This window comes from Phalangium opilio, unplaced genomic scaffold (assembly GCF_054372755.1).
Source record: "Phalangium opilio isolate 3A_F unplaced genomic scaffold, DU_Popi_V2 ptg000032l_1, whole genome shotgun sequence".
Taxonomy (NCBI): domain Eukaryota; kingdom Metazoa; phylum Arthropoda; class Arachnida; order Opiliones; family Phalangiidae; genus Phalangium; species Phalangium opilio.
This window is the reverse complement of record NW_028324159.1, coordinates 11,264,123-11,288,586: the sequence shown is the minus strand read 5'-3', so window position 1 is coordinate 11,288,586 and position 24,464 is coordinate 11,264,123. Positions and strand designations below refer to the sequence as shown.

Below are 24,464 nucleotides of genomic sequence, written 5' to 3'. Positions count from 1 at the left end.
AAACACTCTAAAGCTACACTATACCACAACAAAACTGCAATAAAACACACTAAAAGTACAATAAAACTACAATAAAATACAGTAAAACACAATAAAATACACTAAAAGTAAAATAAAACACTATAAAACTACACAAAGATACAATAAAACTATAATAAAACACAGTAAAACACAATAAAATACACTAAAAGTACAATAAAACTACAATAAAATACAGTAAAACACAATAAAATACACTAAAAGTACAATAAAACACACTAAAAGTACACTATACCATAATAAAATACACTAAAAGTACACTATACCATATTAAAATACACTAAAAGTACACTATACCATAATAAAATACACTAAAAGTACAATAAAATACACTTTCTAGTTGAAGAGATTTATACTGAACTGGTATTGGGAGAAAAGCGTTCAAAAATGGTACACCTACTGTTTCCGTTTTGTCGTGACAGATGTTCGTGGAATGGTTAGTTGATTCAAACGAAAAATATCATAATAATTTTGGAGTGATATTTTGGATGTAGGTAAGGAAATTTATTTCGTTTTACTTTAATGTTATAAATAACATTAATAACGTTTTATATATAAATAATAATAATAAACTAAGTAAACTAATAATAATAATAAACTAAATAAACTAATAATAAACTAATAATAATAATAAACTAAATAAACTAATAATAATAATAAATTAATAATAATAATAAACTAAATAAACTAATAATAAACTAAATACTTTGTTCCACGTATTATTATGATCAATATGATATTGAGTCTTACAGAAACTTTGTGAATTTATGACCAATAACTTAAATTACAACAAAATACACTGAAATACACTAAAACTACAATAAAAACACACCAAAACACAGTAAAACGAAATAAAACCAAACCAAAACACAGTGAAACAAACTAAAAGTACAATAAAAGTACAATAAAACACTCTAAAACTACACTATAACATAATAAAATACACTAAAAGTACAATAAAATACACTAAAAGTACAATAAAAGTACAATAAAATACACTAAAAGTACAATAAAACTACAATAAAATACAGTAAAACACAATAAAATACACTAAAAGTACAATAAAACTACAATAAAACACAGTAAAACACAATAAAACTACAATAAAACACAATAAAAGTACAATAAAACACTCTAAAACTACACTATACCACAACAATAAAACACACCAAAGCACAGTAAAACATGTTTACACTAGACCGCCAAGAAGAACAAACACTGAATTTTTGAAAGTTATTTATTTGCCTTAGTTTTCCCAGGTTTGTACGAACCCTGAATTCAACCTCGTACAGATAGGCAGTTCAGCGCTATTATGAAAAATGCAGAAATAATATCCTCATAAAAAGTTCACCACAATGTTTATTGGTAACATTTATTTTCTGTTTTTCTTTACAATTAATTGACAAGAGATATTTCATTAAGAAATACAATGAAGAGCTGTTGTTGTTATTTATTTGTCTTTTATATTTCTTTTTTCGTTAGTAAATATATTACCTTTATCTTCTTTTAGGTTATTTGATAGGTCCAAAGTATGAAAAGGTACATTTGGATTACTTATCAAAACCAATGCAAGTTTATGAGCAAAATCCCTATTTTAAAATACAAATCTTTACATTAAATAACGTCATTATAAGAATAACTTGTACGAATATACACCATTTAACTCCTATATTATCTAAATAGAGTTCCTCAATGGAGACAGTTTTTTCATAACAGACAAAATCTGTTCCAAAGCTTCCGGGACCATTGTTTTTATACACAATGTAAGGTAGATTTGATTTTCTTTTTACTTACTCTTTAAAACTAACCTGATAAATTACATCTTTTTTGTACGTTTTATATTTTTCATGTAAATGGAAGCTTCGAGATCAGTAACACCTCCTGGATCAGTCTGGATATTTTTCTTTTAGTTCAGTTTTAAACTGTCGAAATAAGATACGGTTCTTTTCTTGATCGGTATCCTTTTCTTTATGGAATGAGTTGGCCATTTTCAGGCCCTTATGGATGACAAAAGCGTTATTTAAAACTGAAAATTTGTATCCTACAACGTGTAATTCGCAAACCTGCAAAGATATTAATCAATGGGTTAATTATCGATGGTTACTTCTTTCTACACACGGTGGTATCTTGGTCTTACTTGACTTTTAAATTAAAGCCATATTGTCTAAACCATTCATCATGATAAGGCGCTGAATTTCTGCTGAAGAAGAAAGGTTCCCAAGGATCTCTCCACAAGACTTCAAAAATGACAGCTAACTTATTAGTCATTGGTTCTCTATACCAGGCTTCGTAGTCAATATGTTTCTGACATTTCCAACAAAGCTCAATGTAAAAGAGGTGGGCGTCCATCATTTCCAAACGTTGTCCGTTTTATCCTTGGGTATTTGGGCTATTTCTTTCATTTCGAATGCGGGTACAACGTAAACAGTTTTATCATCTTTTCGAGATTCGAGAAAGAGCCTATTTTCTCAGGCATACTCCAGGAACATTTCGTGGAGGTTATCGTTGGGCATCATATCGACGTCTTAGACTAATACAAATTCTGTGGTGGAATTTCTTCTCATTGACATCAATAAGAGCGAAACCAGTACTTGAATGTACAGTTGCATTGTAAAATTTCATTATTTTTGGTAAGGCATCAATGTAATTTAGTTTCTTCGTTCTAGTTAACAACTTGAAGATTTTATCCTTTAAAGTTCTATTAAACCTTTCAATTACTCCGCATTTAATTGCACCTACACTAGTATAAAGACTTATTCCCTCTTTTCTTAAATAATCTTTAAACAATTTTGATAAAAATTCACTACCTTGATCAACATTAATTCGTATCGGCTTTCTTTAATAACTCTCCGTAAAGCTTTCAAAACCTCTTTACTAGTTTTATTTTTCAAAGGAAGACTTCAAGCATATTTTGAGAGGATATCAATAATAGTTAGAATATATTGAAACCCTTTATTATTTTCTTAAGATTTCATAGATCGATCAAGTCGCACTGAAATACTTCACTGACTGTTGTAACGTAAGTACGATTTCTTGGAAAGTATATCCTCCTTGCTTTGTGAATGGTATATGTTGGCTGAGACTGAAGCCATGTCTTAATTGTTTTCTTCGAAACATTTTTCACTCCTTGTTTCAATTTCTTTGCGCTACCGTAACTGAGAGGACTTTCACTGTTATAATACACTCGGCTTAACTTATTTTCCATAATTACACTTTCTCAAAGAAAGATTTTCTATTTAACCCTTGTCAATGTACGTTTAAAGCTATCCATTCATCTTCGTCTCTTATCAATGACGTCACAATTGTAGAAGATTTAACCCTTGTCAATGTACGTTTCAAGCTATCCATTCTCGTCTCTTATTAATGACGTCACAGATACAGTTGTAGAAGATTTAACCCTTGTCAATGTACGTTTAAAGCTATCTCTCTCTTATCAATGACGTCACAGATACAGTTGTAGAAGAGAGGAGTTTCCCAATAGACGGCGCACGGTGTTTTCTCGCCAATGACGTCACAGAAATGACGTCACAGATACAGTTGAAGAGACTGTCATACGCATGCGCAGACTCACCGCGAGTTTGCGCGCGGTTTTCAAATTTCGCGGTTTTCCCGCGAGGGGCTTCCCCGGCGGCGAGGGGTCGTTGATTACGTCACTCATTACGCCATAGGTCATTGACCTACTTTTACACTGGTGACCTTGACCTACATTCTACACCTACGGAGGTACGAAGTGGGGGGATATACTACTTACACTACCGTTGATTAAATACCAATAATTAAATCAAGTACCTAAACAATTCATAGCAATTTAGACAAATTAACAAACGGCATCTGTAGCGTGGAATATCAAACAACGTAACCCTCCGTTTCTAACGTGGTTACATCGAGAGAATCTGTGATGTAAACATGAAAATTATTTGACTAATTAAATTATTACATAACGACCCTGTCGTGAATTAAGTATAATCACTGTTGGTAACAAATAGTTTATGAAATGATAACGTAACATCACTCCGACTGGTTCAAACCAAATGATGTGGTCCTCTACGTTGGTTTAAAATTCAGAAATTATGTCACACGCCTTCACATTTTGTAAAGTTTTAGTTAGATTAACAACTATTGAAACCTTCATGTGGGCATGTTGAATTAACTACAGTAACGTAAACAACACTGTTTTAACAGTGGCAGCGAAAACACATTGTCATCTTTCCTCTGGCATTTTCAAGTTGCATTCTTCCCAGGGTGAAAACACTACTGTTGATTGTTCTATGCCTTAATAATTTTGACAAATATGCCATTTTTTACTTCAAATTTGAAGCGCCATTGAACATAACTACAATGTAAAATCTAGGGTTAGGATATGTTTCTAGTATGAAACTAAGCAGACTATAGAGAATTTCCCAAAACAGTGCTGGAAAGAGGAAAGACATTGTAAAGACCATATAAAGACTATATTACAGCGACTAACTAAAATACAACTTAAGCCTTGGCCGTAAAGAACGTCGAAAAACTTACTTTAAATGATATTAAAACCTCTATTAACTGTAATTATTTACCTGAATTACTTTTCTAGACTTAAATTCGACCTGAGAACGAAGTAATTCTTATTAAGGATGCTATAGTTAATTAGAAAATACGTATAAAGGTGTTCAAGCTCGGATGAAATACCAAAGTAATTTGTTAGCGTCTACTGCTAAGAAATTAGGAAAATCAGGAAGAAAATCAACATTTGAAATTTATCAACGTAACTTGTTAGTACGCACAAACTTAAGCCCTTCTAGTTGTCAACGAGAACGAAATCAAGAAATAGGTTTAAGCGCGCTTTAAGGTTAGGCTGACTTCTGACCCAAAAGTAATCTTTTGATGTACTTTGTTAATTAGTTAAAGTACAATACTTAGACTTCATTAATTAAAAATCGAAACAGGTAAGTTTCCGATTTAATAAATGCTTGTTAATTTAGAAGTATCCCGAAAACTAACTTCGCTGTAGTTTTTCAGTGTGGCTTGTCACAATTTCGTTAAAAAACTGAAAATTTTTTAATGCTTTTTCTATGGGACGCTAACCCTAAAAACTGTGAATTTTCCTTTAACATTACGGAAGGGTGTCATGTCATATCTACAAGGGCCTACCGGCCCTGTAGAATAAACTTAATACTAAGATAAAAACTCCAATAAAATTTACACTAATAAAGCTAAAATAAAATTAAAAAATACGATAAAACTAAAAGGAAGGAACTTAAAAGCGATAAACTTAATAGCAATAAACTTAAAAGCGATAAAACATAAGGTCTTACAGTTACTAACATACTTATTATACCCTTAATAATCGAATGGGTGGGAGTTTACATACCTTGGGAAAATTAGTTTACATACAGGGAAGTTAAACTTCTGTTGATGGCCGAACTCTTTCCATCAACGGATCCAGCGAAAGAAATAGCGGCTACATGGCTATGAGAGTGCAAAACTGCCCGGTAAAGAATTATCCCATACAGACTAAATACTACCTCTACGCGTAGCGCGTTAATTATCATAGTATCGGAATAACAAGAGCTAAGCATTACTAATTGGTGAGAGCAAGCTGAAAAAATTACAGGTGATGGAACATATAGCTAGGCATACTTCCTATAGCTAGGCATACTTCCTATAGCTAGGCATACTACCCATAGCTAAGCACACTACATATAGCTAGGCATACTACATAAAGCAAGGCATACTACATAAAGCTAGGCATACTACATAAAGCTAGGCATACTACATAAAGCTAGGCATACTACATAAAGCTAGGCATACTACATAAAGCTAGGCATACTACATAAAGCTAGGCATACTACATAAAGCTAGGCATACTACATAAAGCTAGGCATACTACATAAAGCTAGGCATACTACATAAAGCTAGGCATACTACATAAAGCTAGGCATACTACATAAAGCTAGGCATACTACATAAAGCTAGGCATACTACATAAAGCTAGGCATACTACATAAAGCTAGGCATACTCCCTATCGCTAGGATTACAACTTATAGCAAAGCTTTTAACCCTAGGCTAGTCTTAAAATTACCAACTACCCAAACCGAAAATTACGACCCATAATGAATCTTGACAGCTAGGCATACAACCCAAAGCTAGGTTATCAAAATAACTACAGCTTAGAGGTAGGCTTACAATTACAATTTAACTTACAGTTTAACTAGCGTTTTAATTTACGGCATACTGATTTTACGACTGCACTAATTAATCTCTACTTTTACTTTACAGCTCAACTTGCATAACAGGATGAAATAACTCAACGCAGCAAGGCGGAGTACTTAACAAGGGTAAGTCTTTAATTAATCGTGTGTATAACTTAACATTCCTTTAAAACTAAACTAGTTCAACGAAGCTAAGAAGACTCAACACAGGGCGGAGTAGGTATAATCAATACTACTAAAACTCAACGCAAAGGGCGGAGTTAAATTGATAAATACTACTAGAACTCAACGCAAGGGCGGAGTAAGCATAATAAATCCTAGTAAAACTCAACGCAAAGAGCGGAGTAATTATAATAAATACTAGTAAAACTCAACGCAAAAGGCGGAGTAAGTTTAATAAATACACAACACCAACTTAAAACCCTTGAGGGAACTAAGCCTGGCCTACCTGCCTACTCCAGGAGTCATATCAAACAGACCGAGGTCCGGTGCATCATAACCTTTCTCCTGCGCCATGCCCCGTGTGCCTAGCTCACACGTCATGGACTTCTACGTCCTTATAGGGTAGTGAAACTAAACCATTCACTCCCTAGGAGATGGAATCGACCAGGTCTGTTTCCCACGCCCGTTCCGTAGGGACAAACCACACTGCCTCCGAACGCTGGACAGCACCTGAGTCGAAACCAAGGGAAAAAGGAGCGCGAGTGGGTGTGGACCTCAAGGTGCCACACACCATCTCGACCGAGGTCCATATACTTTAAATCTCCGTGGCCTGGATTTTGTCTTGGAACGACCGGAGCAAATGCCATAGCCTAATTTAGTTAACCCCCAGACTATGGGCTTTCTGGGTTGCCAAAGCCTAATTTAATAAACCCTCAGGCTTTGGAAGAGAGTAAGGACGGCCTTATAACCCAGGTTTTACCCCCTTCTTTCCCCCCTGAAGGGGGGGGGGGTAAAACCCGGGTTATAAAGCCATCCCTGGGGTGGGGGAAATTGAGAGGGGGAGGAGAGGGGGGGAAATTGATAACGTCACGTGATGGTTTTGGCGGGAAATTTGAATTGTTGCGACACCTGGTGGTGGTTTTCTTGATGACGTCACGGATAATTTTTGATGACGTCACGTGGCTGGTACCTGTAGGGATAGGCTTATGCTATTGTAGATCCTGGTAGGCTTATCCTATGGTAGATCCTGGGGGGTAAAATTTTTTGTTTTATACCTTCACCCTTTAGGGGGGGATTGGGGGGATTGATGACGTGACGTGATGGTGTTGGGGAGGAGAGGGGGAAATTGATGACGTCACGTGATGGTGTTGGGGGAGGAGAGGGGGAAATTGATGACGTCACGTGATGGTGTTGGGGGAGGAGAGGGGGGAAATTGATGACGTCACGTGATGTTGTTGGCGGGAAATTTGAATTGTTGCGCCACCTGGCGGTGTTTTCTTGATGAGGTCACGTGGCTGATACCTGTAGGGATAGGCTTATGCTATTGTAGGCTTATGCTATGGTATATCCTGGTAGGCTAATGCTATGGTAGATTCTGAAAGATAGGCTTATGCTAGGTTATTCTAGGCTTATTATTATTACAATCAGATCGGAAATTTGAATTGTTGAGCCACCTGGTGGTGGTTTTCTTGATGACGTCACGGGTATTTTTTTATGACGTCACGTGGCTGGTACCTGTAGGGATAGGCTTATGCTATTGTAGGCTTATGTTATTGTAGATCCTGGTTGGTTTATGCTATATCAGACAGTGGTGGGAATCTTCTGAAGAATCTTCCTTGGGAGGGCGCCTCTGCGCCTTCTTCACCCTTCTTTTCGTAGAGAAGAGGTGGACTCTATAGAAGTAGAGGGATCCGTCTTTGAAAAGAAACTTGGGCAGATGAAGGCACCAATACCCTTCCTATCATCGTACATTCCTTCCCTGAACTGAAAAGGGCATGTGAAGGAACTTTAGTTTTGGGGAACCTCCGCGTCCAAGAGTCGGAAGATACTCCTTGGAGAAGAGGGCAGATCCTTCTTTTTTGGGAAAAAAATTATCTTCGGAATTAAAGAAGGCAACCGGCTCGGGAAGAAGGATTACCTTCTTTTTTGGGATGGGACAGTACCAAAGAAGGGACGTTTTTGGTGAGGGTTTGACCAGGCATTACCCAAGAAGGGAATTTTAATTTTCTTCTGTGATGTGAAAACCCTGCAGAAGGTGTTAAGGCTTCTTTCAGTGGGAAAGAAGTTAAGTCATGTAAGGGGGTACATCTCCATTTTAAAACGCAAACGCGAGAAACTAAACAAAATTCATTATGTGAAGATTTCAATTTGATTGTCAATTATAATTAAAAACCAACCTGTCCGGGGCTGCCGGTCTCCCGCACATTACTCTTTTTACATTACTTATTAAGTTATTACTATCTTTTCTATGTTAAGCATATAATTACGTATTTTTTTATTAAGCATATAATTACGTATTTTTAGATTAAGCATATAATTATGTATTTTTATATTAAGCATATATTATGTATTTTTATATTAAGAATTATGTTATGGTTTTTGAGAATATGCTATTAAAATGGATTTATCAATCTTTTAAAAATATCGGAATTTCTTCTTTATGAATAATCCTCTAATTAGTAAGAATGTAATTCTAAGTGTGGAGTTAGGCTTTTTCTTCTGTCACGCAATTAATTGAAGGTAGACTAAAATTCCAAGAAAAGGAAACTAATGATGGTTGGAATTATAAGAACACTTGAACTAAGGGCCAAAAAATACCACCTAAAAGAAGAGAAAAAACTTAACTGGAACATACCGATATAGGTTATTTTTCTTGCAATGACACCCCAACTGGTAGGGTGTGCACATAATTTATATAACCTTTGATAGGGAAGAACGTATAGAACATGACTTTGGCGAAGTTGATTAGTTAGTCTCTTGTAGTCTTGTCTCAGAAAAATGACCGCGTATTTCAACTGGTTACGACACTATTACCATCAAATGCGATGGAAGGTAAAGGTTAGGGTGGTCATTCTTGGAAACCGAATTATCGTAACCTGCTTCTGCGATGAAAATGTCACTTGGAGTTCCTGCGTCATATGTTTAGTAATTGCAAATTTACTTCAAGACATGGACAGTCGTCTTGAAGACCGCTTCCACGACGATGGAGGACATATCGATCACTTTCATTGAGGTGTTTACCAAACAGATTGGAGGTTGTAATTTGAGACCTAAGTTCGAAGACTAATCGTAGGACTATGCTTTAAAACATTTGTTCCAACATTCTTTTTGAACCTTCTCATTTGCATACAACACAAAAGTAAAAAGCGTATATATTTGAGGTCTGTAATTTAGTTTAGTGACGTCATCCTTTGGCAGTATTGGGGTTGTCCACAAAGGAAGGTTTTTGTCTGATGTTGTCCACGCTTTATAATAATAAAAGGATTGATTTTAAGAACCAAGGTGAGTGAAAAGGAGAAAACAATTATTTATTTGAGAAAGTGGTGGAAAAGCCTTTCAGATCTAAAAAATATTATCACCAACAACGCAGATCAAACTAAATATATCAGAGACCTTATGAAGGCCAGGAACCAAGTAGAAAAAAAGTTAAAAGACCTTTATGCAAATAAATTTATTTCATAACCTAATTATATTAACAATGTTGTATATAAAAAACATACAAACAAATAAAGCCGTTTTGCTTTCAATGTTTGTTTGGTTAATTTTTCCTACTAGTACATGGTTTACCTTATCAAGCGGTTTAACAGGGCAGAGAAATAAGCGCGCGCCGGAAGTAGATAGGAATGATTTCATACCTACCGACCAAGAACCCTCGAGCTCACCTTCTACTCCTTTTCTTTCTATGCTCTCTTATCGGTAAAATACAAAATAAAAAATGTGTTCGTTTCCTATAAATACTCGAGTTAATTCAAGATTTAGCGTATGTTCTATAAGTTATCATGAGCATAAAACGAACTCTGAAACTCGGACCCTAGAAAACTATGTCTTAATATATTCTGAAGGTTTTATCGTGTTGAACGTTTCGTAATAGTGTTAATTCGGTTGCGTATACGGGAAATAGCGTGTGTGGTTAACACGGGAAAACATGACGTCCCAGGAGATTGACTATTTGGATTTCGGAAACTGTGGAATCGAGTAAGTTGAAACTTTTATATTGCTTGGTAACCAAGAATAGTGTTGAAATGGTTTTAGAAGTAGGTAATGTATCTGTAACCCTCGAATTAGTAGTTAAATAAAGAAAAAGAATAAGAAACTGGTAGATTTTGTAATATTTGAGTTTATGTAGACTTAAGTTTACAGAGTGTTTCGAAAAGTACTGTTTGATTTTATAAACTATTTTGACTCAAAATCGCCCACGGTACTTCGGTCCGACAACCTACTTTACTAAATCTTGTACAGTATAATGCATTAGTTTTTTATTATTATAAGTTGCCCGTATACTTTCCCAGGGTTCAAGTATAGCTGCATACCAAATTTCATCAATATCATTTAACCCTTTTAGCCGTGAAATAAACGTAACATACAGCTACCTCTAAATGAAAAAATATTAGTATGCCTATAAAATACTTTGTTTCAAAAGGGTGATAGACCCGTTATTCTATGGGCTCTGGTTCTACGGACCATTTTGGAACAAATCATTTCTATAATATTTTGACCTAAAGGCCATCGTTATCAATTTAATGAGTGTTTCATTTAGTAAGAAAGTGAAAGAAAGTTTTTGGTATTGAAAGGCCTTTGTTTAAAAATAAATACTAGTCCAGTTGAGAATGCTCGAATTTTGGCCAAAAAGGTGCTTCAATGTTTTGGTAGATTTCTGTTAGTACTGTTTTCCAGATTCTTACTGGAATTTTAGGAATCACAAACATTTTCAACTCAAACAACCTCGTATAATCCACCTCGCTTCTGTTTTACCATAAGTAACATAATAAACATAAGTATGACTCTTCCTGTTGTAATAACGCAAATTTCAAAATGAAACCTATAATCAACACTGACACTCTCACTTACATCAGGCCAGGACTTGCAACCCCGTCGAGTACTTCATGCTGGTCTTTGGCGAATGACGTAGTTCTTCAATATTAGCCAATCACAATAAACCTTCTCCATGAACGTATTTGTGTCGGAAATAGCTCGTCTGCTATTTATTGTACAAGCTCGCGGGGTCGCGGTGTTTGTATGTTTCACTTTGAAAGTCGGATATTTCAGCACCAAAAATGATAAGCCTTTTGAAGTCTAAATATTCGGTAACTAAACCTACCCAGTGCAATTTTAAACTTCGTAATGTGGTCGCGCTAAAATCGGTAAAAAGTCAATACAAATCAACTATATAACCAAGGCTTAGGACCGTCTACTCAAATTTCAATGGCGTCTCTTTAAAACTCTGAACCGGATTTTCAATATGAGGCGGAAGTCGCTTCATTTTCTACCGCTAGGGGTCTCTGTGCTGGGCGCGAACTTATGATGACGTAAAAGGTCCGAAAATAGGTTTATAGTTAGTTTTGGCTAATTGTCATACTTATGGTTATTATGTTACTTATGGTTTTACCAATATTGTTTAGGTTTCCAGAAACGGTGCCTGCACTGAAGTAAAGTATTTTCTTTGTGCGATATACCCTAATGGGCACGCTATAAAAAGTTATAATCGGAATGCTTTACTGATGACCTCTTAAATTTAAATGGGACATTTGAATTTTGAACGTGTTATAATCTATCGATAAACTGGTGTTCACTTAGAATAAAGGGTAAAACATTTTTCCTTTATTGTAAGCCCACCCCAGTTTTCATTTAATTAAATAGCATCGTCTGTCACTTCTTTACTGATATAAGTTATATAGAATGGGTGATTAGTTAAGTACTCCGATCGTAACTTGTCCGGGAGAAAGTCATATAAATTACATTTCGAAGCCGCTGTACTTCGGTCCTACGACCCTTTTTGGAACACTCTGCATATTATATTCATATATATATCCATGAATTTAAAACATTAAGACTGCAGATATTGCTTTTCATAGCTATATTCATGATAGTGTTTTAACAGTACTTGTACCAGTGGTAATAAGTCTTATTATTCATCGCCTTTTTGACATTAAAGACTTTAACTTTCGCTGAAGGTATTAGAAGCTAATCCATTTAAGTTGTATCCATTAGAATTTTGAACGTAAGGAATTGGGGGAATGATTGTTCCAATAAAATATTATTTTGATTCAGCGCAAGTTTTTCGTGTTAACATAAAAGTTAATGTCTGGTTGGCATCATCTATCAACAACAGCAGTGAAGATACACTAGGTTCGTCGTCTACACCAAGTACAGCGTCTACTCCGAGTTCTTCGTCCACACCAAGATCATCGCCCACAGAAAGTAATCGCAGCAAATCATTTCTCTTGAAGTTTCAATCTGGAAATTTTGGGAAAAAGAATATCCAGGACCATTTCCAATTTATTAGATGTTTACCTCAACCTTCTAAGAAGGTTGTTTTAACATGCCGATATTGCTCGATATCACTGCAATCAGATAGCTCCAACAATTTCGAGCGACATATCTTGGTATATTAAACTAATTTTGTTTCTAAAGAACTGTAGTTTAGTCAGATATCCAAATAATACTAACATATTTAGAAAAAGCATGCTGACAAGTATTTAAAGCCCAGAGCTGATAAGAGGCTTGCCGAAGAATTGTTACCAGGTGTGGTTGAAAACAAGAAATAGCGAAAGTGAAGTTTACGCATGAAGATCAGATGGCTTATAAAAAGGGTGTTGTTGAGCTGATCTGCAGCGGTGGCTTGCCATTTAGCACAGTGGATAGTGAAGCCTGGAGAAACTTCATTGGCACAATTGCGCCACAAATAACAGTCCAATGTCGTCGCACTGTGGTCAACGACTTAGAAACAGCAATTAAGGAATTTAAGCCAAAAATTAAAGTATATATGATATTATTTTTGGCATGTTGAGTGCAATTCACTTTAAAATTTCACTATTAACTCGTATAGAATCGTCTTTCGGGCATAAATAAGAAAACCCTCCACATCACATTGGACATATGGAGCAGCCGACATAGGCAATCGGTATTGGGAATAAGGTGTCATTTCATTAATAAGATTTGGCAGTACCAAAATCTTTTAGTGTCCTTCTCCCATTTCCCTGGAAAGCACACCGGGGAAGCAATTAAGGAGAAAATCCTCGAAGAACTAGAAGTAGTTGGAATTGAGCGCAATCAAGTAACAAAAATTCAAATGTCTAGTTTCATTTAAATTAACAATCACCCATTCTTCAGATTTCTAGCGTATGCGCCAATAATGCATCAAATATATCTAAGGCGCTCAATATGATTAATGTATTCCCGGAAACCCAATGGCTTCTAAATGAACAGTACCAGGACTATGGTGATTCAGAAGCGGAAGAAATTGTTTTAGACGAAGGTAAGTTTTATCATAAAATTACAAATAAATAAATAAATAAGTTCAGCTCGTTAATTGGACCAAGTCATCTTGCAACTTATTGCCACTTATCTAACGCCTTTACAATGCATAGAGGGGTGGTGGCTAGCCCCTATGCCACAGCTAACCGACAGCGCCCTATACTAACTATTACCGTTAACCTCTGCAAAAATGTAATCGATTTGCTAATAGTATGTAAAATTGCTAAATATTCCAGATTGGAGTTCAATTGGTGCGATTTATGGCCTAAATGCAGCACCAATGAGAGACGAGGAGACAGATGAACAAGCTGACAGCATTCTGAATCCCAACTTTCTGGTCCCAACATGGGAAAGGAAATTTTGCATAGCGCACACCCTTCAGCTAGCAGTAAACGACGCTATCAAGGACAACCATAATGCTAAAACATTATTTAGAAAACTGCAAGAATGGATAAATTTCTTTAGGCGGTCAGCGAAATGGACCGAGGAGCTGAAGTGTCATACTTCTGGAAGAGACGTCAAGCAAGCTGGTGATGTTCGTTGGAACGCTGTGTTCGTTGTCACCGACTTTGGTGGACATTCTTACGACAGGTCTTTACGGGTTAAAAGCTGAGGGCTGAATGATCTTTATTGCGTGATTTTCTTGAGTGCGGGGTTGATAATTAGCCTGAGGGTATATTGACTGGTGCTTTCCTTTTTTTATTGCCCTTTATTGGCCAGGTGGTTGAAGACCATAAAAAGGGGCGTGGCTAAACTAGTTGTATTGTTATCAATGGAATCTGTATTTAGATTGAGTTATGACTCACACAAACGTGTTAAGACATTCCATCGGCTTTTTTTATTTATACGTAACCACGCGCAGACGGGTCTATGGCCATAAAAAGGGACAGAACTTGAACAAAAGAATTTATCCCCATCCGTTTTTATTTTTTCAATGGGTTTAGGGGCATGGTCGAATCAGTTGTATTGTTATGAATGGAATCTATTTTCGGATTTATTGCTTTGTTAGTTGGCGACTCTTCCTACCACGAAACATATAATTGTTTCCAGGTGTTTGCCCCGAAGGCATTATCCTGACAAGTCTCAACATGTTAAAGATATTTTTTGTTGCGTTACCCGAAATTAAAGTAATAAGCTTATGGTAGGTTTATTCTATGGTAGATCTTGAAAGATAGGCTTATGCTAGGTTATTCTATGGTAGTTCCTGGTACGTTTATTCTATGGTAGATCTTGAAAGATAGGCTTATGCTAAGTTATTCTATGGTAGTTCCTAGTAGGTTTATACTATATTAGAGCTTGAAACATGGACTTTTGCTAGGTTTATTCTTGGTAAATGCTGAAAAATATAGTCTTATGCTAGGTTATTCTATGGTAGATCCTGTTAGGTTTATACTATACTAGTTCTTGAACCACAGGCTTATGCTAAGTTATTTTATGCTAGATCCTGAAACACTGGCTTATGCTAGGTTATTCTAGTTGTATAGGCGGAAGAATCAGAAATTGTACTAGGTTTAGAACATTTAATGAGCAAGAAAGATTTTTCATAGAAATATTACTACAGTTTTTTCATATGAATACTACTAAAATACACATGAATATTGATTAAAATACTGGCATTTATATAATACTACCTTAAAAAACACCAATTTTACCATGCACAAGTGGCTTATTAGAGACTAATACCGATTTTCTATACGAATAATAATACTAAACTACATGGGATTTATATAAAATACATGCAAAGGTTATAGCTGACTACTACTAAAATACCCATGAATATTGAATAAAATACTGTCATTTATATAATACTACCTTAAAAAACACCAATTCTACCCTGCACAAGTGGCTTATTAGAAACTAATACTGAACTTATTACAAACAATACTAAATTACACGTGATTTATATAAAATACATGCAAACGTTATAGCTGACTTCTACTAAAATACACATGAATATTGAATAAAATACTGGCATTTATATAATACTACCTTAAAAAAAACTAATTTTACCATGCACAAGTGTCTTATTATATACTAATGCTGAACCTAATACAAACAATACTAAATTACACGTGATTTATATAAAATACATGCAACGGTTATAGCTGACTACTACTAAAATACCCATGAATATTGATTAAAATACTGGCATTTATATAATACTACCTAAAAAACACCAATTTTACCATGCACAAGTGGCTTATTAGAAATTAATACTGAACTTCATACGAATAATACTAAAGTAGACATGAATATCGACTAAAGTACAAACATTGTTATGATGCAAAGTGAAACATACCCATTTTTATGAAGCAAAAGTTGAACTATGATGCTTCCACAATTCTATTTCATCTCGAAAGTCACTGCCGTACCTGATTTAAATCTCTGGTGAATCATCTGTCCATTTGTAACACGGGCACAAGTCCTTAATCCGGTATTTAAACTCACCGCACAGTGTACAAAAGTTTCGCTCGTCAAGAAGATGTCTTCGCTCTTTATGGGTCGACATACGGATAAGGTTTTTAGATTGAACTAAAACACAACGTCTGAAGTGCGCACAGTCACGTGATGTGCAGAAATAATTTAATTGGCCGCAGTCAGACACGTCTTTAAAGTCCCAGCACAATGAGGGCAGTGTAGATGACCCGTACGTGGCATGGGGGCATACCCTAGTTTATCGAGGTTTTCATGAACATTTTCGGCCATACCGAAAGAGATGTGGTCAGATGAATGAAATATACCGGAATATTACTTGTTATGCTAAAAAACTTACCGATCTTAACATTTCCGAGTAAAGTATACACGAATATGGCTAGACTGTCTCATATCCCATGTAGCAAAAAAGCAGTCGGCCCAACTGCATAAAATTTGGGTAGGCAAGACATTGTCGGTAGTGCTGGGCATAGGATACCAACTGAAGAGTCGGGATGTCCTACCCAAAAGACTGTTGGCCGACTTACAAACGTCATACATCCGGCCGACATCTTATAAAACACTTTACCGACTAAGAATTTGCAAGTCGGCCATCTGATTAGTGGTCGTTAATTTTATGGTCGGCCTACAGTGAAATTCTCCGTTTGAAACTATATTAACAATTATATAGGAATGCTAGTTGGCCTACCTTAAAAAGGTACCTTTCCCAAGTCAAATTTGTTAGGCCGGCCTTCAGTTTTATTAAAGGTACGTTTTGATGACGGCCCTTCCCTGTAAAAGATTACCTAAATATACACGTAATGACCCACCCAAAAAAGTGTTGGCCTACTTACTTAATTTTATTTTTATTTATTTATTTTTATTTTTTGCTTGTACTTTTATCAATCGGATTTACAATATGGAATTTTTATATTGAATGTACAATACGCCACGTTCTGCTTAAGCAAAATGCTTGAGCGCAGAAGGCGCAATACTGGCATTTATTTGTGTGGTTAATAGAGATGTGGTCGGTAAAAGGGATCCTTTACCAACCCTTCAAATTTGGTCGGCAAAGGAGATCTTTTTACCGACCCTTAATGTGGTCGGTAAAAGAGATCTTTTTACCGACCCAAGAGATGTGGTCGGTATTAGATATTTTTACCGACCCTTTCTTGGAGAGCTATGTGGCTGGTAAAAGAGATCCATTTACCGAAGATAGCTTTAGAACATGATGATTATTTTACTGAATTCACGTTATTACAAAATATATTTATTAAAGTCCTCTTTGATTTGACAAATGGTTCGCAAATACAACAATTATTTATCAAGTTCTCTGTTAAAGAATGCGTCTTAGTAACATTTTATTTACTTTTGCTCTCTCACATTTTGTTATTCACTTTTAAAATGTCACATTTGGTTTCATAATAGCTGTTTACTTATCAGCCTTTAATGTCGACAGTAAAAAGTTCATTTAGAACAAATTAAGATTAGAAGCAGAAAAAAAGAGTTAACTTCACGCTCAAATTTTTACTTCAATTATCAATATTAATTGTTTTAACCTATAGATTAAAATACTTATTTTGGGGGTGAAATTCCATTAAAACCAATTAAGTTCAAAAACGGTTTCAGTTATTAAAGAACATGCAGTTCTAGTTCAACTACTTAAATATGAGATCAAATAAAATGAATGAGACTTGGCACTTTTGTCTATACATCTTCTATTCATTCGATCTCATCTGTTGACTGTTGACTTTTGACTTTTTTTGATGTTGCCATTCACTCCTACCTCCTTTGCGATCCTTCGAGTGCTTTATCCAGGCTTTCGTGACAGTTTCAATATCATATTCCCGCGTGTTATTGAGTTTTGTCGTATTGCGCACTGCATCTGATATAAAATTCAGCTATTAGAATTTTAATTCAGATATTTAATTTATTATGCATCTTAAAAATAATTTAATATTCGCTTTAAAATCAATTTCTATTCAAATCTTGTAAAAAAAGGGCCAAGGCCCAAGTATCAAGCCATGCCAGTTTCACATTACCGTATTTGGGTGTCATTTTTATCAGGATAAAAAAGTATCACAGCTCACCTTTATCTTTGGACGCGTCACAACTATTTAATTTTAATTAGCAAACCGGTAGTTTTAGTAATTGAGGTTAAATTGTGCGACTGCGTAGTATGTCGTTCACGTCGCGAACCAAATGCGATTCACCGTACCGCGCGTGTTATCGTCACCGCTTCAGTATAGAGTATGAGAAATAACCGTTTTTCTCACGCTTTGCTTCGTGGAAACGAGGGGTCGGTCATTTGCATGAGAGAGATTCAGACCTATAAAATGTTTTGCGCTGACTGCTCCTGGATTAGTTAGTAAATGGTGATTTATGTTTTTTTTTAAAAACAATCGTGATAATTTTAGGCTGAGAACCTTTATTGTAGAGTGCTTCTTTTTATAATTGTCCGACCCCACAGCACAGAAGAAATAGTTTCTCCGTTTTGTATTTTACCCTTGTTTATTCTTCCGCCTAAAGTCGGTTACGGAGATTCTCTCCTTAGAAGTAAATGGAATGAATATTACCAAATGTTTGTTACATTTATTTTATAACAACGCAAAAAAACACTATCAAACACACTTAGTATTATCTAACATTTTTAAAACTGTTCTAGAAAATAAATAATATATTTTTACCGTTAACGAAGTGATTATTGAAACCCAAATGCAGAAATAAAAGGTTAGCGCTATTTTTATCTACTTCTGCCACATGACATTTACTGTCTGCAAACCTCCCAACTCGAGTTCCAACGTTTCTTTTATTCATGTAAAGAAGCTACTACAGTAAAACAGTTGGTAATGCCGACTAAATACAAAATTTATTGAAACCACCGTCGGTACCAACGACTCTTAAAGGTAATCCTTTTCCCCTACTGTAAAACAGTTAGTAATGCCGACTATAGACAAAAATAAATGGAGCTACCGTCGGTACCAACGACTCTATAAGGTAGTCCTTGTCTCTCACTGTAAAACAGTTAGTAATGCCGACTAAATACAAAATTTTAAATGGAACCACCGTCGGTACCAACGACTCTTAAAGGTGATCCTTGTCTCCTACTGTAAAACAGTTAGTAATGCCGACTATACACAAAATTAAATGGAGCCACCGTCGGTACCAACGACTCTATAAGGTAACCCTTGCCTCCCTCTGTAAAACAGTAAGTAATGCCGACTATAGACAAAATAGATAAATTAAGCAACCGTCGCTACTAACGATTCTCTATGGTTATCAAAATGAGTGGAGTTAAAAAAAATTACTTTGGAAATAGAACTTTCGGCAAGGCCAACGCCGTTATAACGATCTTATTCACTGTCGGCAAAGAGTAGGAAAAGAAGACCCGATAATAAAATATTTTAATAAGTCGGGCAGAGGTTGACAGTAGTCGGTAAAGCCAACCGGACCACTAACCGACTGCCAGACTCTCTGCCGACTACGAACCGACAATCGTGTGCTACATGGGATATGTTAACTATTTAGCACACATTTTAAGGGACATTTTTACCAAAACAAGAATTACATATTACGTAAGGTGCATCGGAAGAAACACTTGATTTCTTACTAGCCTTGTCACCCACCTTTCTCTCCAGAGTTCGGAAGTGAAATGACTCTCTATAGTTTACAAAATCCCCTTTTGGCTACCCTGGTGTGTGTTATATGACATTAAGGGGGGAGGGGGGTCGAACAGGGTTCATAACAAAAGAATTTTTCCCAATCTGTTTTTTTACCTATAGGTAAACACGTTCAGACGTGTCGTAATGGCTTTTGGGGGGCGTGGTCGAACCAGTTGTATTGTTATCAATGGAATTTATTTTGTTCTTTCTTTAATTGGACCACCAACCAAGTTTTATGACATTACAAGGGGGGGGGGCGTGGGTAAACCTTTTTCCCCATCTGTTTTTTTTATTTATAAGTAAACACGTTCAGACGTATCTTAAGGGCTTTGGGGTGGTGCTCGTACCATTTGTATTGCTATGAATGGAATTTGTATTTAGAGTGATTATTGCTTTGTTAATTGGTGGCCCATCCTACCACCAAACATTTAATTGATTCCTGGTGGTTGCCCCGAGGGTATTATCCAGACATCTCAACAAGTTATGTTTTTGTAGAGTTAGCAGAGATACAACATATCATTAGACCGAAGCATTAACCTAATACGTACTATATTTATCAAAATTATCAACCTCGTAATCAAAAATTTGTGGAAAACGTAAAACGGTATTGAAAAAAGCATCATTCACAACGCATTTCGTGTTAGAAGTAAAAACAATTGAAACGTTTTTGATCATTTGGGTTACAATTGACCGACACGAAAACGATAATTTAAAATTCCTAAAACCCCACCGGAATACATGGGAAAATGAATAGACCACCGAAACGAAATCAGTCGTTTAGCATACATTTTTCCGACACGAAACAGGTCATTTGAAAAACATTTCAAATTGTTAAAAACGTTGAGTTAAATTTTAGCTAAATTTATCAAATTTACCCTATGTTTCACCAAAAAAAAACTTTTAATTTAGCCCCGATTAAGAATTGGGATACATTCCTTAACGGTATATACTCCACCCTAGGGGGTGGGAGGGGGAATGAGATCAACAAAGATCTTAAGGGCATAATAAAATGATTGTAAAAATAACTTACTCTGACACGCTGAAGGGTCCGTTACCATTAGGTGCGGGAGGTTGCTACGTTCTCCCCATCCCCATTGTATGTTGTGAGTTGTTATGGAGTCAAGTACACAAAGGTTGACAAGAATACGCAAGATCTTGGAGTACAACCCCCTAAAAACTACTTATTGTACTATTTATTTCATTGATCTTGGGAATGCTGGAATTCCTTAATCTCTGGTTTCAGAGTTTGGACGAGATTGTTTGAAGAATGACGTCAGCTTACAAACATGTTGAAACGCGCCCGTAAAGAATAACTTAATTCTTTGTTAAGAAATACTCTTTGTAATCTCTTTTGTATTTTTAAAAAATAGATGTGTCACCTTTTTAATACTGTTTTCTTTAATTTCATATATTAAGTAATGGGGAGGGGGGGGGTAAAAGAGAGGGGTAGGAGCTATTGGTGATAAATAAATCGAATATTTCTATCATCATATTCATTCATCATCATGAACTCGGAGCTGCAGAGATATCATACTTTTTACTCCTGGCCACAAGATGGAAACTATAAAAAAGCTTTAAGCAGAGCGGGGTTTTATTCGTTACATACCGATGATCTAGTACAGTGCTTCGAATGCAACGGCATTTTATGAGCCTGGAAACCCACAGATAATCCTTACGAAGAACATTTGAAACATTTCCCTAAGTGCAACTTTATCAGAGGTAGGCACACAAAAAAACATACCCTTTAGCATAGATGAAACAGAGACGTACACCAAGTCAATAAATAACAAAATCAAGACCGAGGAAAAAACACATGAAAATCCCAAGAAAACACGGAAGAAATTTATCATACCTTTAAAGTTAAAACTACAGATCTCGAAAGATTAGTCTTGGAACTTTACGTTAGAAAACAACTAAACGCTTTGTATATCAAAGAAAAACTTAATGACTTACGTAAGATTTAAAAATAATAATAAAAAAATAGGAATGGGTTGGAGGGGATGGGAGGGGAGTTGATGACGTCACGTCGTGATGATCTTGGCGGTAAATTTGAATCGGTGGTGGATTTCTGTACCGCATATTTTAGCGTCCTTGGCGGTAAATGGAAGCTTTGTCAACGCAAGGTTCCACTCTTAAATTAGGTTTACTTTTTCTCAACCTGTCAATATTTGATTGATTGTGTAGGCTTATAGTTTTGTAGCTTATAACAAAGGATGCTTTTGTAGGAATAAATTTATAAAGACTATGATATAAAGTAAAAAGTTATTTATTTTCTTTAAAAGTATAGGTTCTAATAATAAGGATATTTTTCAATTTTCATTTTAAATTGCATTTGATTTAACCTATAGTAAATTCTTCTATCTTCGTAAGGAAGATGATAAATTTTAATATTATTTTTAAATCTTACGTTAGTCATTAAGTTTTTCTTTGATATACAAAGCGTTTAGTTGTTTTCTAACGTAAAGTTCCAAGACTAATCTTTCGAGATCTGTAGTTTTAACTTTAAAGGTATGATAAATTTCTTCCGTGTTTTCTTGGGGTTTTTAGGTGTTTTTTCCTCGGTCTTGATTTTGTTATTTATTGACTTGGTATACGTCTTTGTTTCATCTATGCTAAAGGGTATGTTTTTGTGTGCCTACCTCTGATAAAGTTGCACTTAGGGAAATGTTTCAAATGTTCTTCGTAAGGATTATCGGTGGGTTTCCAGGCTAATAAAATGGCGTTGCATTCGAAGCACTGTACTAGATCATCGGTATGTAACGAATAAAACCCCGCTCTGCTTAAAGTTTTTTTATAGTTTCCATCTTGTGGCCAGGAGTAAAAAGTATGATATCTCTGCAGCTCCGAGTTCATGATGATGAATGAATATGATGATAGAAATGTTCGGTTTATTTATCACCAATAGTTCCTACCCCTCTCTTTACCCCCCCCATTACTTAATATATGAAATAAAAGAAAACAGTATTAAAAAGGTGACACATCTATTTTTTAAAAATACAAAAGAGATTACAAAGAGTATTTCTTAACAAAGAATTAAGTTATTCTTTACGGGCGCGTTTCAACATGTTTGTAAGCTGACGTCATTCTTCAAACAATCTCGTCCAAACTCTGAAACCAGAGATTAAGGAATTCCAGCATTCCCAAGATCAATGAAATAAATAGTACAATAAGTATTTTTAAGGGGGTTGTACTCCAAGATCTGGCGTATTCTTGTAAACCTTTGTGTACTTGACTCCATAACAACTCACAACATACAATGGGGATGGGGAGAACGTAGCAACCTCCCGCACCTAATGGTAACGGACCCTTCAGCGTGTCAGAGTGAGTTATTCTTACAATCATTTTATTATGCCCTTAAGATCTTTGTTGATCTCATTCCCCCTCCCACCCCCTTGGGTGGAGTATATATCGTTAAGGAATGTATCCCAATTCTTAATCGGTGCTAAATTAAAAGTTTTTTTTTTGGTGAAACATAGGGTAAATTTGATAAATTTAGCTAATATTTAACTCAACGTTTTTAACAATTTGAAATGTTTTTCAAATGACCTGTTTCGTGTCGGAAGAATGTATGCTAAACGACTGATTTCGTTTCGGTGGTCTATTCATTTTCCCATGTATTCCTATGGGGTTTTAGGAATTTTAAATTATCGTTTTCGTGTCGGTCAATTGTAACCTAAATGATCAAAAACGTTTCGATTGTTTTTTACTTCTAACACGAAATGCGTTGTGAATGATGCTTCTTTCAATACCGTTTTACGTTTTCCACAAATTTTTGATTACGAGGTTGATAATTTTGATAAATATTTTACGTATTAGGTTAATGCTTCGGTCTAATGATATGTTGTATCTCTGCTAACTCTACAAAAACATAACTTGTTGAGATTTGTCCGGATAATGCCCTCGGGGCAACCACCAGGAATCAATTAAATGTTTGGTGGTAGGATGGGCCACCAATTAACAAAGCAATAATCACTCTAAATACAAATTCCATTCATAGCAATACAAATGGTACGAGCACCACCCCAAAGCCCTTAAGATACGTCTGAACGTGTTTACTTATAAATAAAAAAAACAGATGGGGATAAAGGTTTACCCACGCCCCCCCCCCCTTGTAATGTCATAAAACTTGATTGGTGGTCCAATTAAAGAAAGAACAAAATAAATTCCATTGATAACAATACAACTGGTTCGACCACGCCCCCCCCAAAAGCCATTACGACACGTCTGAACGTGTTTACCTATAGGTAAAAAACAGATTGGGATAAATTCTTTTGTTATGAACCCTGTTCGACCCCCTCCCCCCTTAATGTCATATAACACACACCTGGGTGGCCAAAAGGGGATTTTGTAAACTATAGAGAGTCATTTCACTTCCGAACTCTGGAGAGAAAGGTTGGTGACAAGGCTAGTAAGAAATCAAGTGTTTCTTCCGATGCACCTTACGTAATATGTAATTCTTGTTTTGGTAAAAATGTCCCTTAAAATGTGTGCTACATAGAAAACATATGAGACAGTCTAGCCATATTCGTGTATACTTTACTCGGACTGTTAAGATCGGTAAGTTTTTTAGCATAATAAGTAATATTCCGGTATATTTCATTCATCTTACCACACTCTTTCGGTATGGCCGAAAATGTTCATGAAAACCTCAAAAAACTAGGGTATGCCCCCATGCCACGTACGGGTCATCTACACTGCCCTCATTGTGCTGGGACTTTAAAAGACGTGCCTGACTGCAGCCAA

General features: G+C 35.7%; 1 protein-coding gene across 1 annotated transcript in view; it reads right to left on the bottom strand.

The window, feature by feature from the left end:
• Positions 1 to 1,959: 1,959 nt before the first annotated feature.
• LOC149686170 (beta-1,4-glucuronyltransferase 1-like) overlaps positions 1,960 to 24,464 on the bottom strand; it is a 40,702-nt gene continuing 18,197 nt past the window's right edge. Inside the window, exons 2-3 of the mRNA XM_089871155.1 lie at positions 2,177 to 2,569; positions 1,960 to 2,102 (exon numbers count right to left, since the gene is read on the bottom strand). Of these exons, the coding sequence (XP_089727281.1) occupies positions 2,081 to 2,102; positions 2,177 to 2,391 (237 nt within the window). The 5' untranslated portion in view covers positions 2,392 to 2,569 and the 3' untranslated portion in view covers positions 1,960 to 2,080. The remainder of the gene's footprint in view (positions 2,103 to 2,176; positions 2,570 to 24,464) is intronic.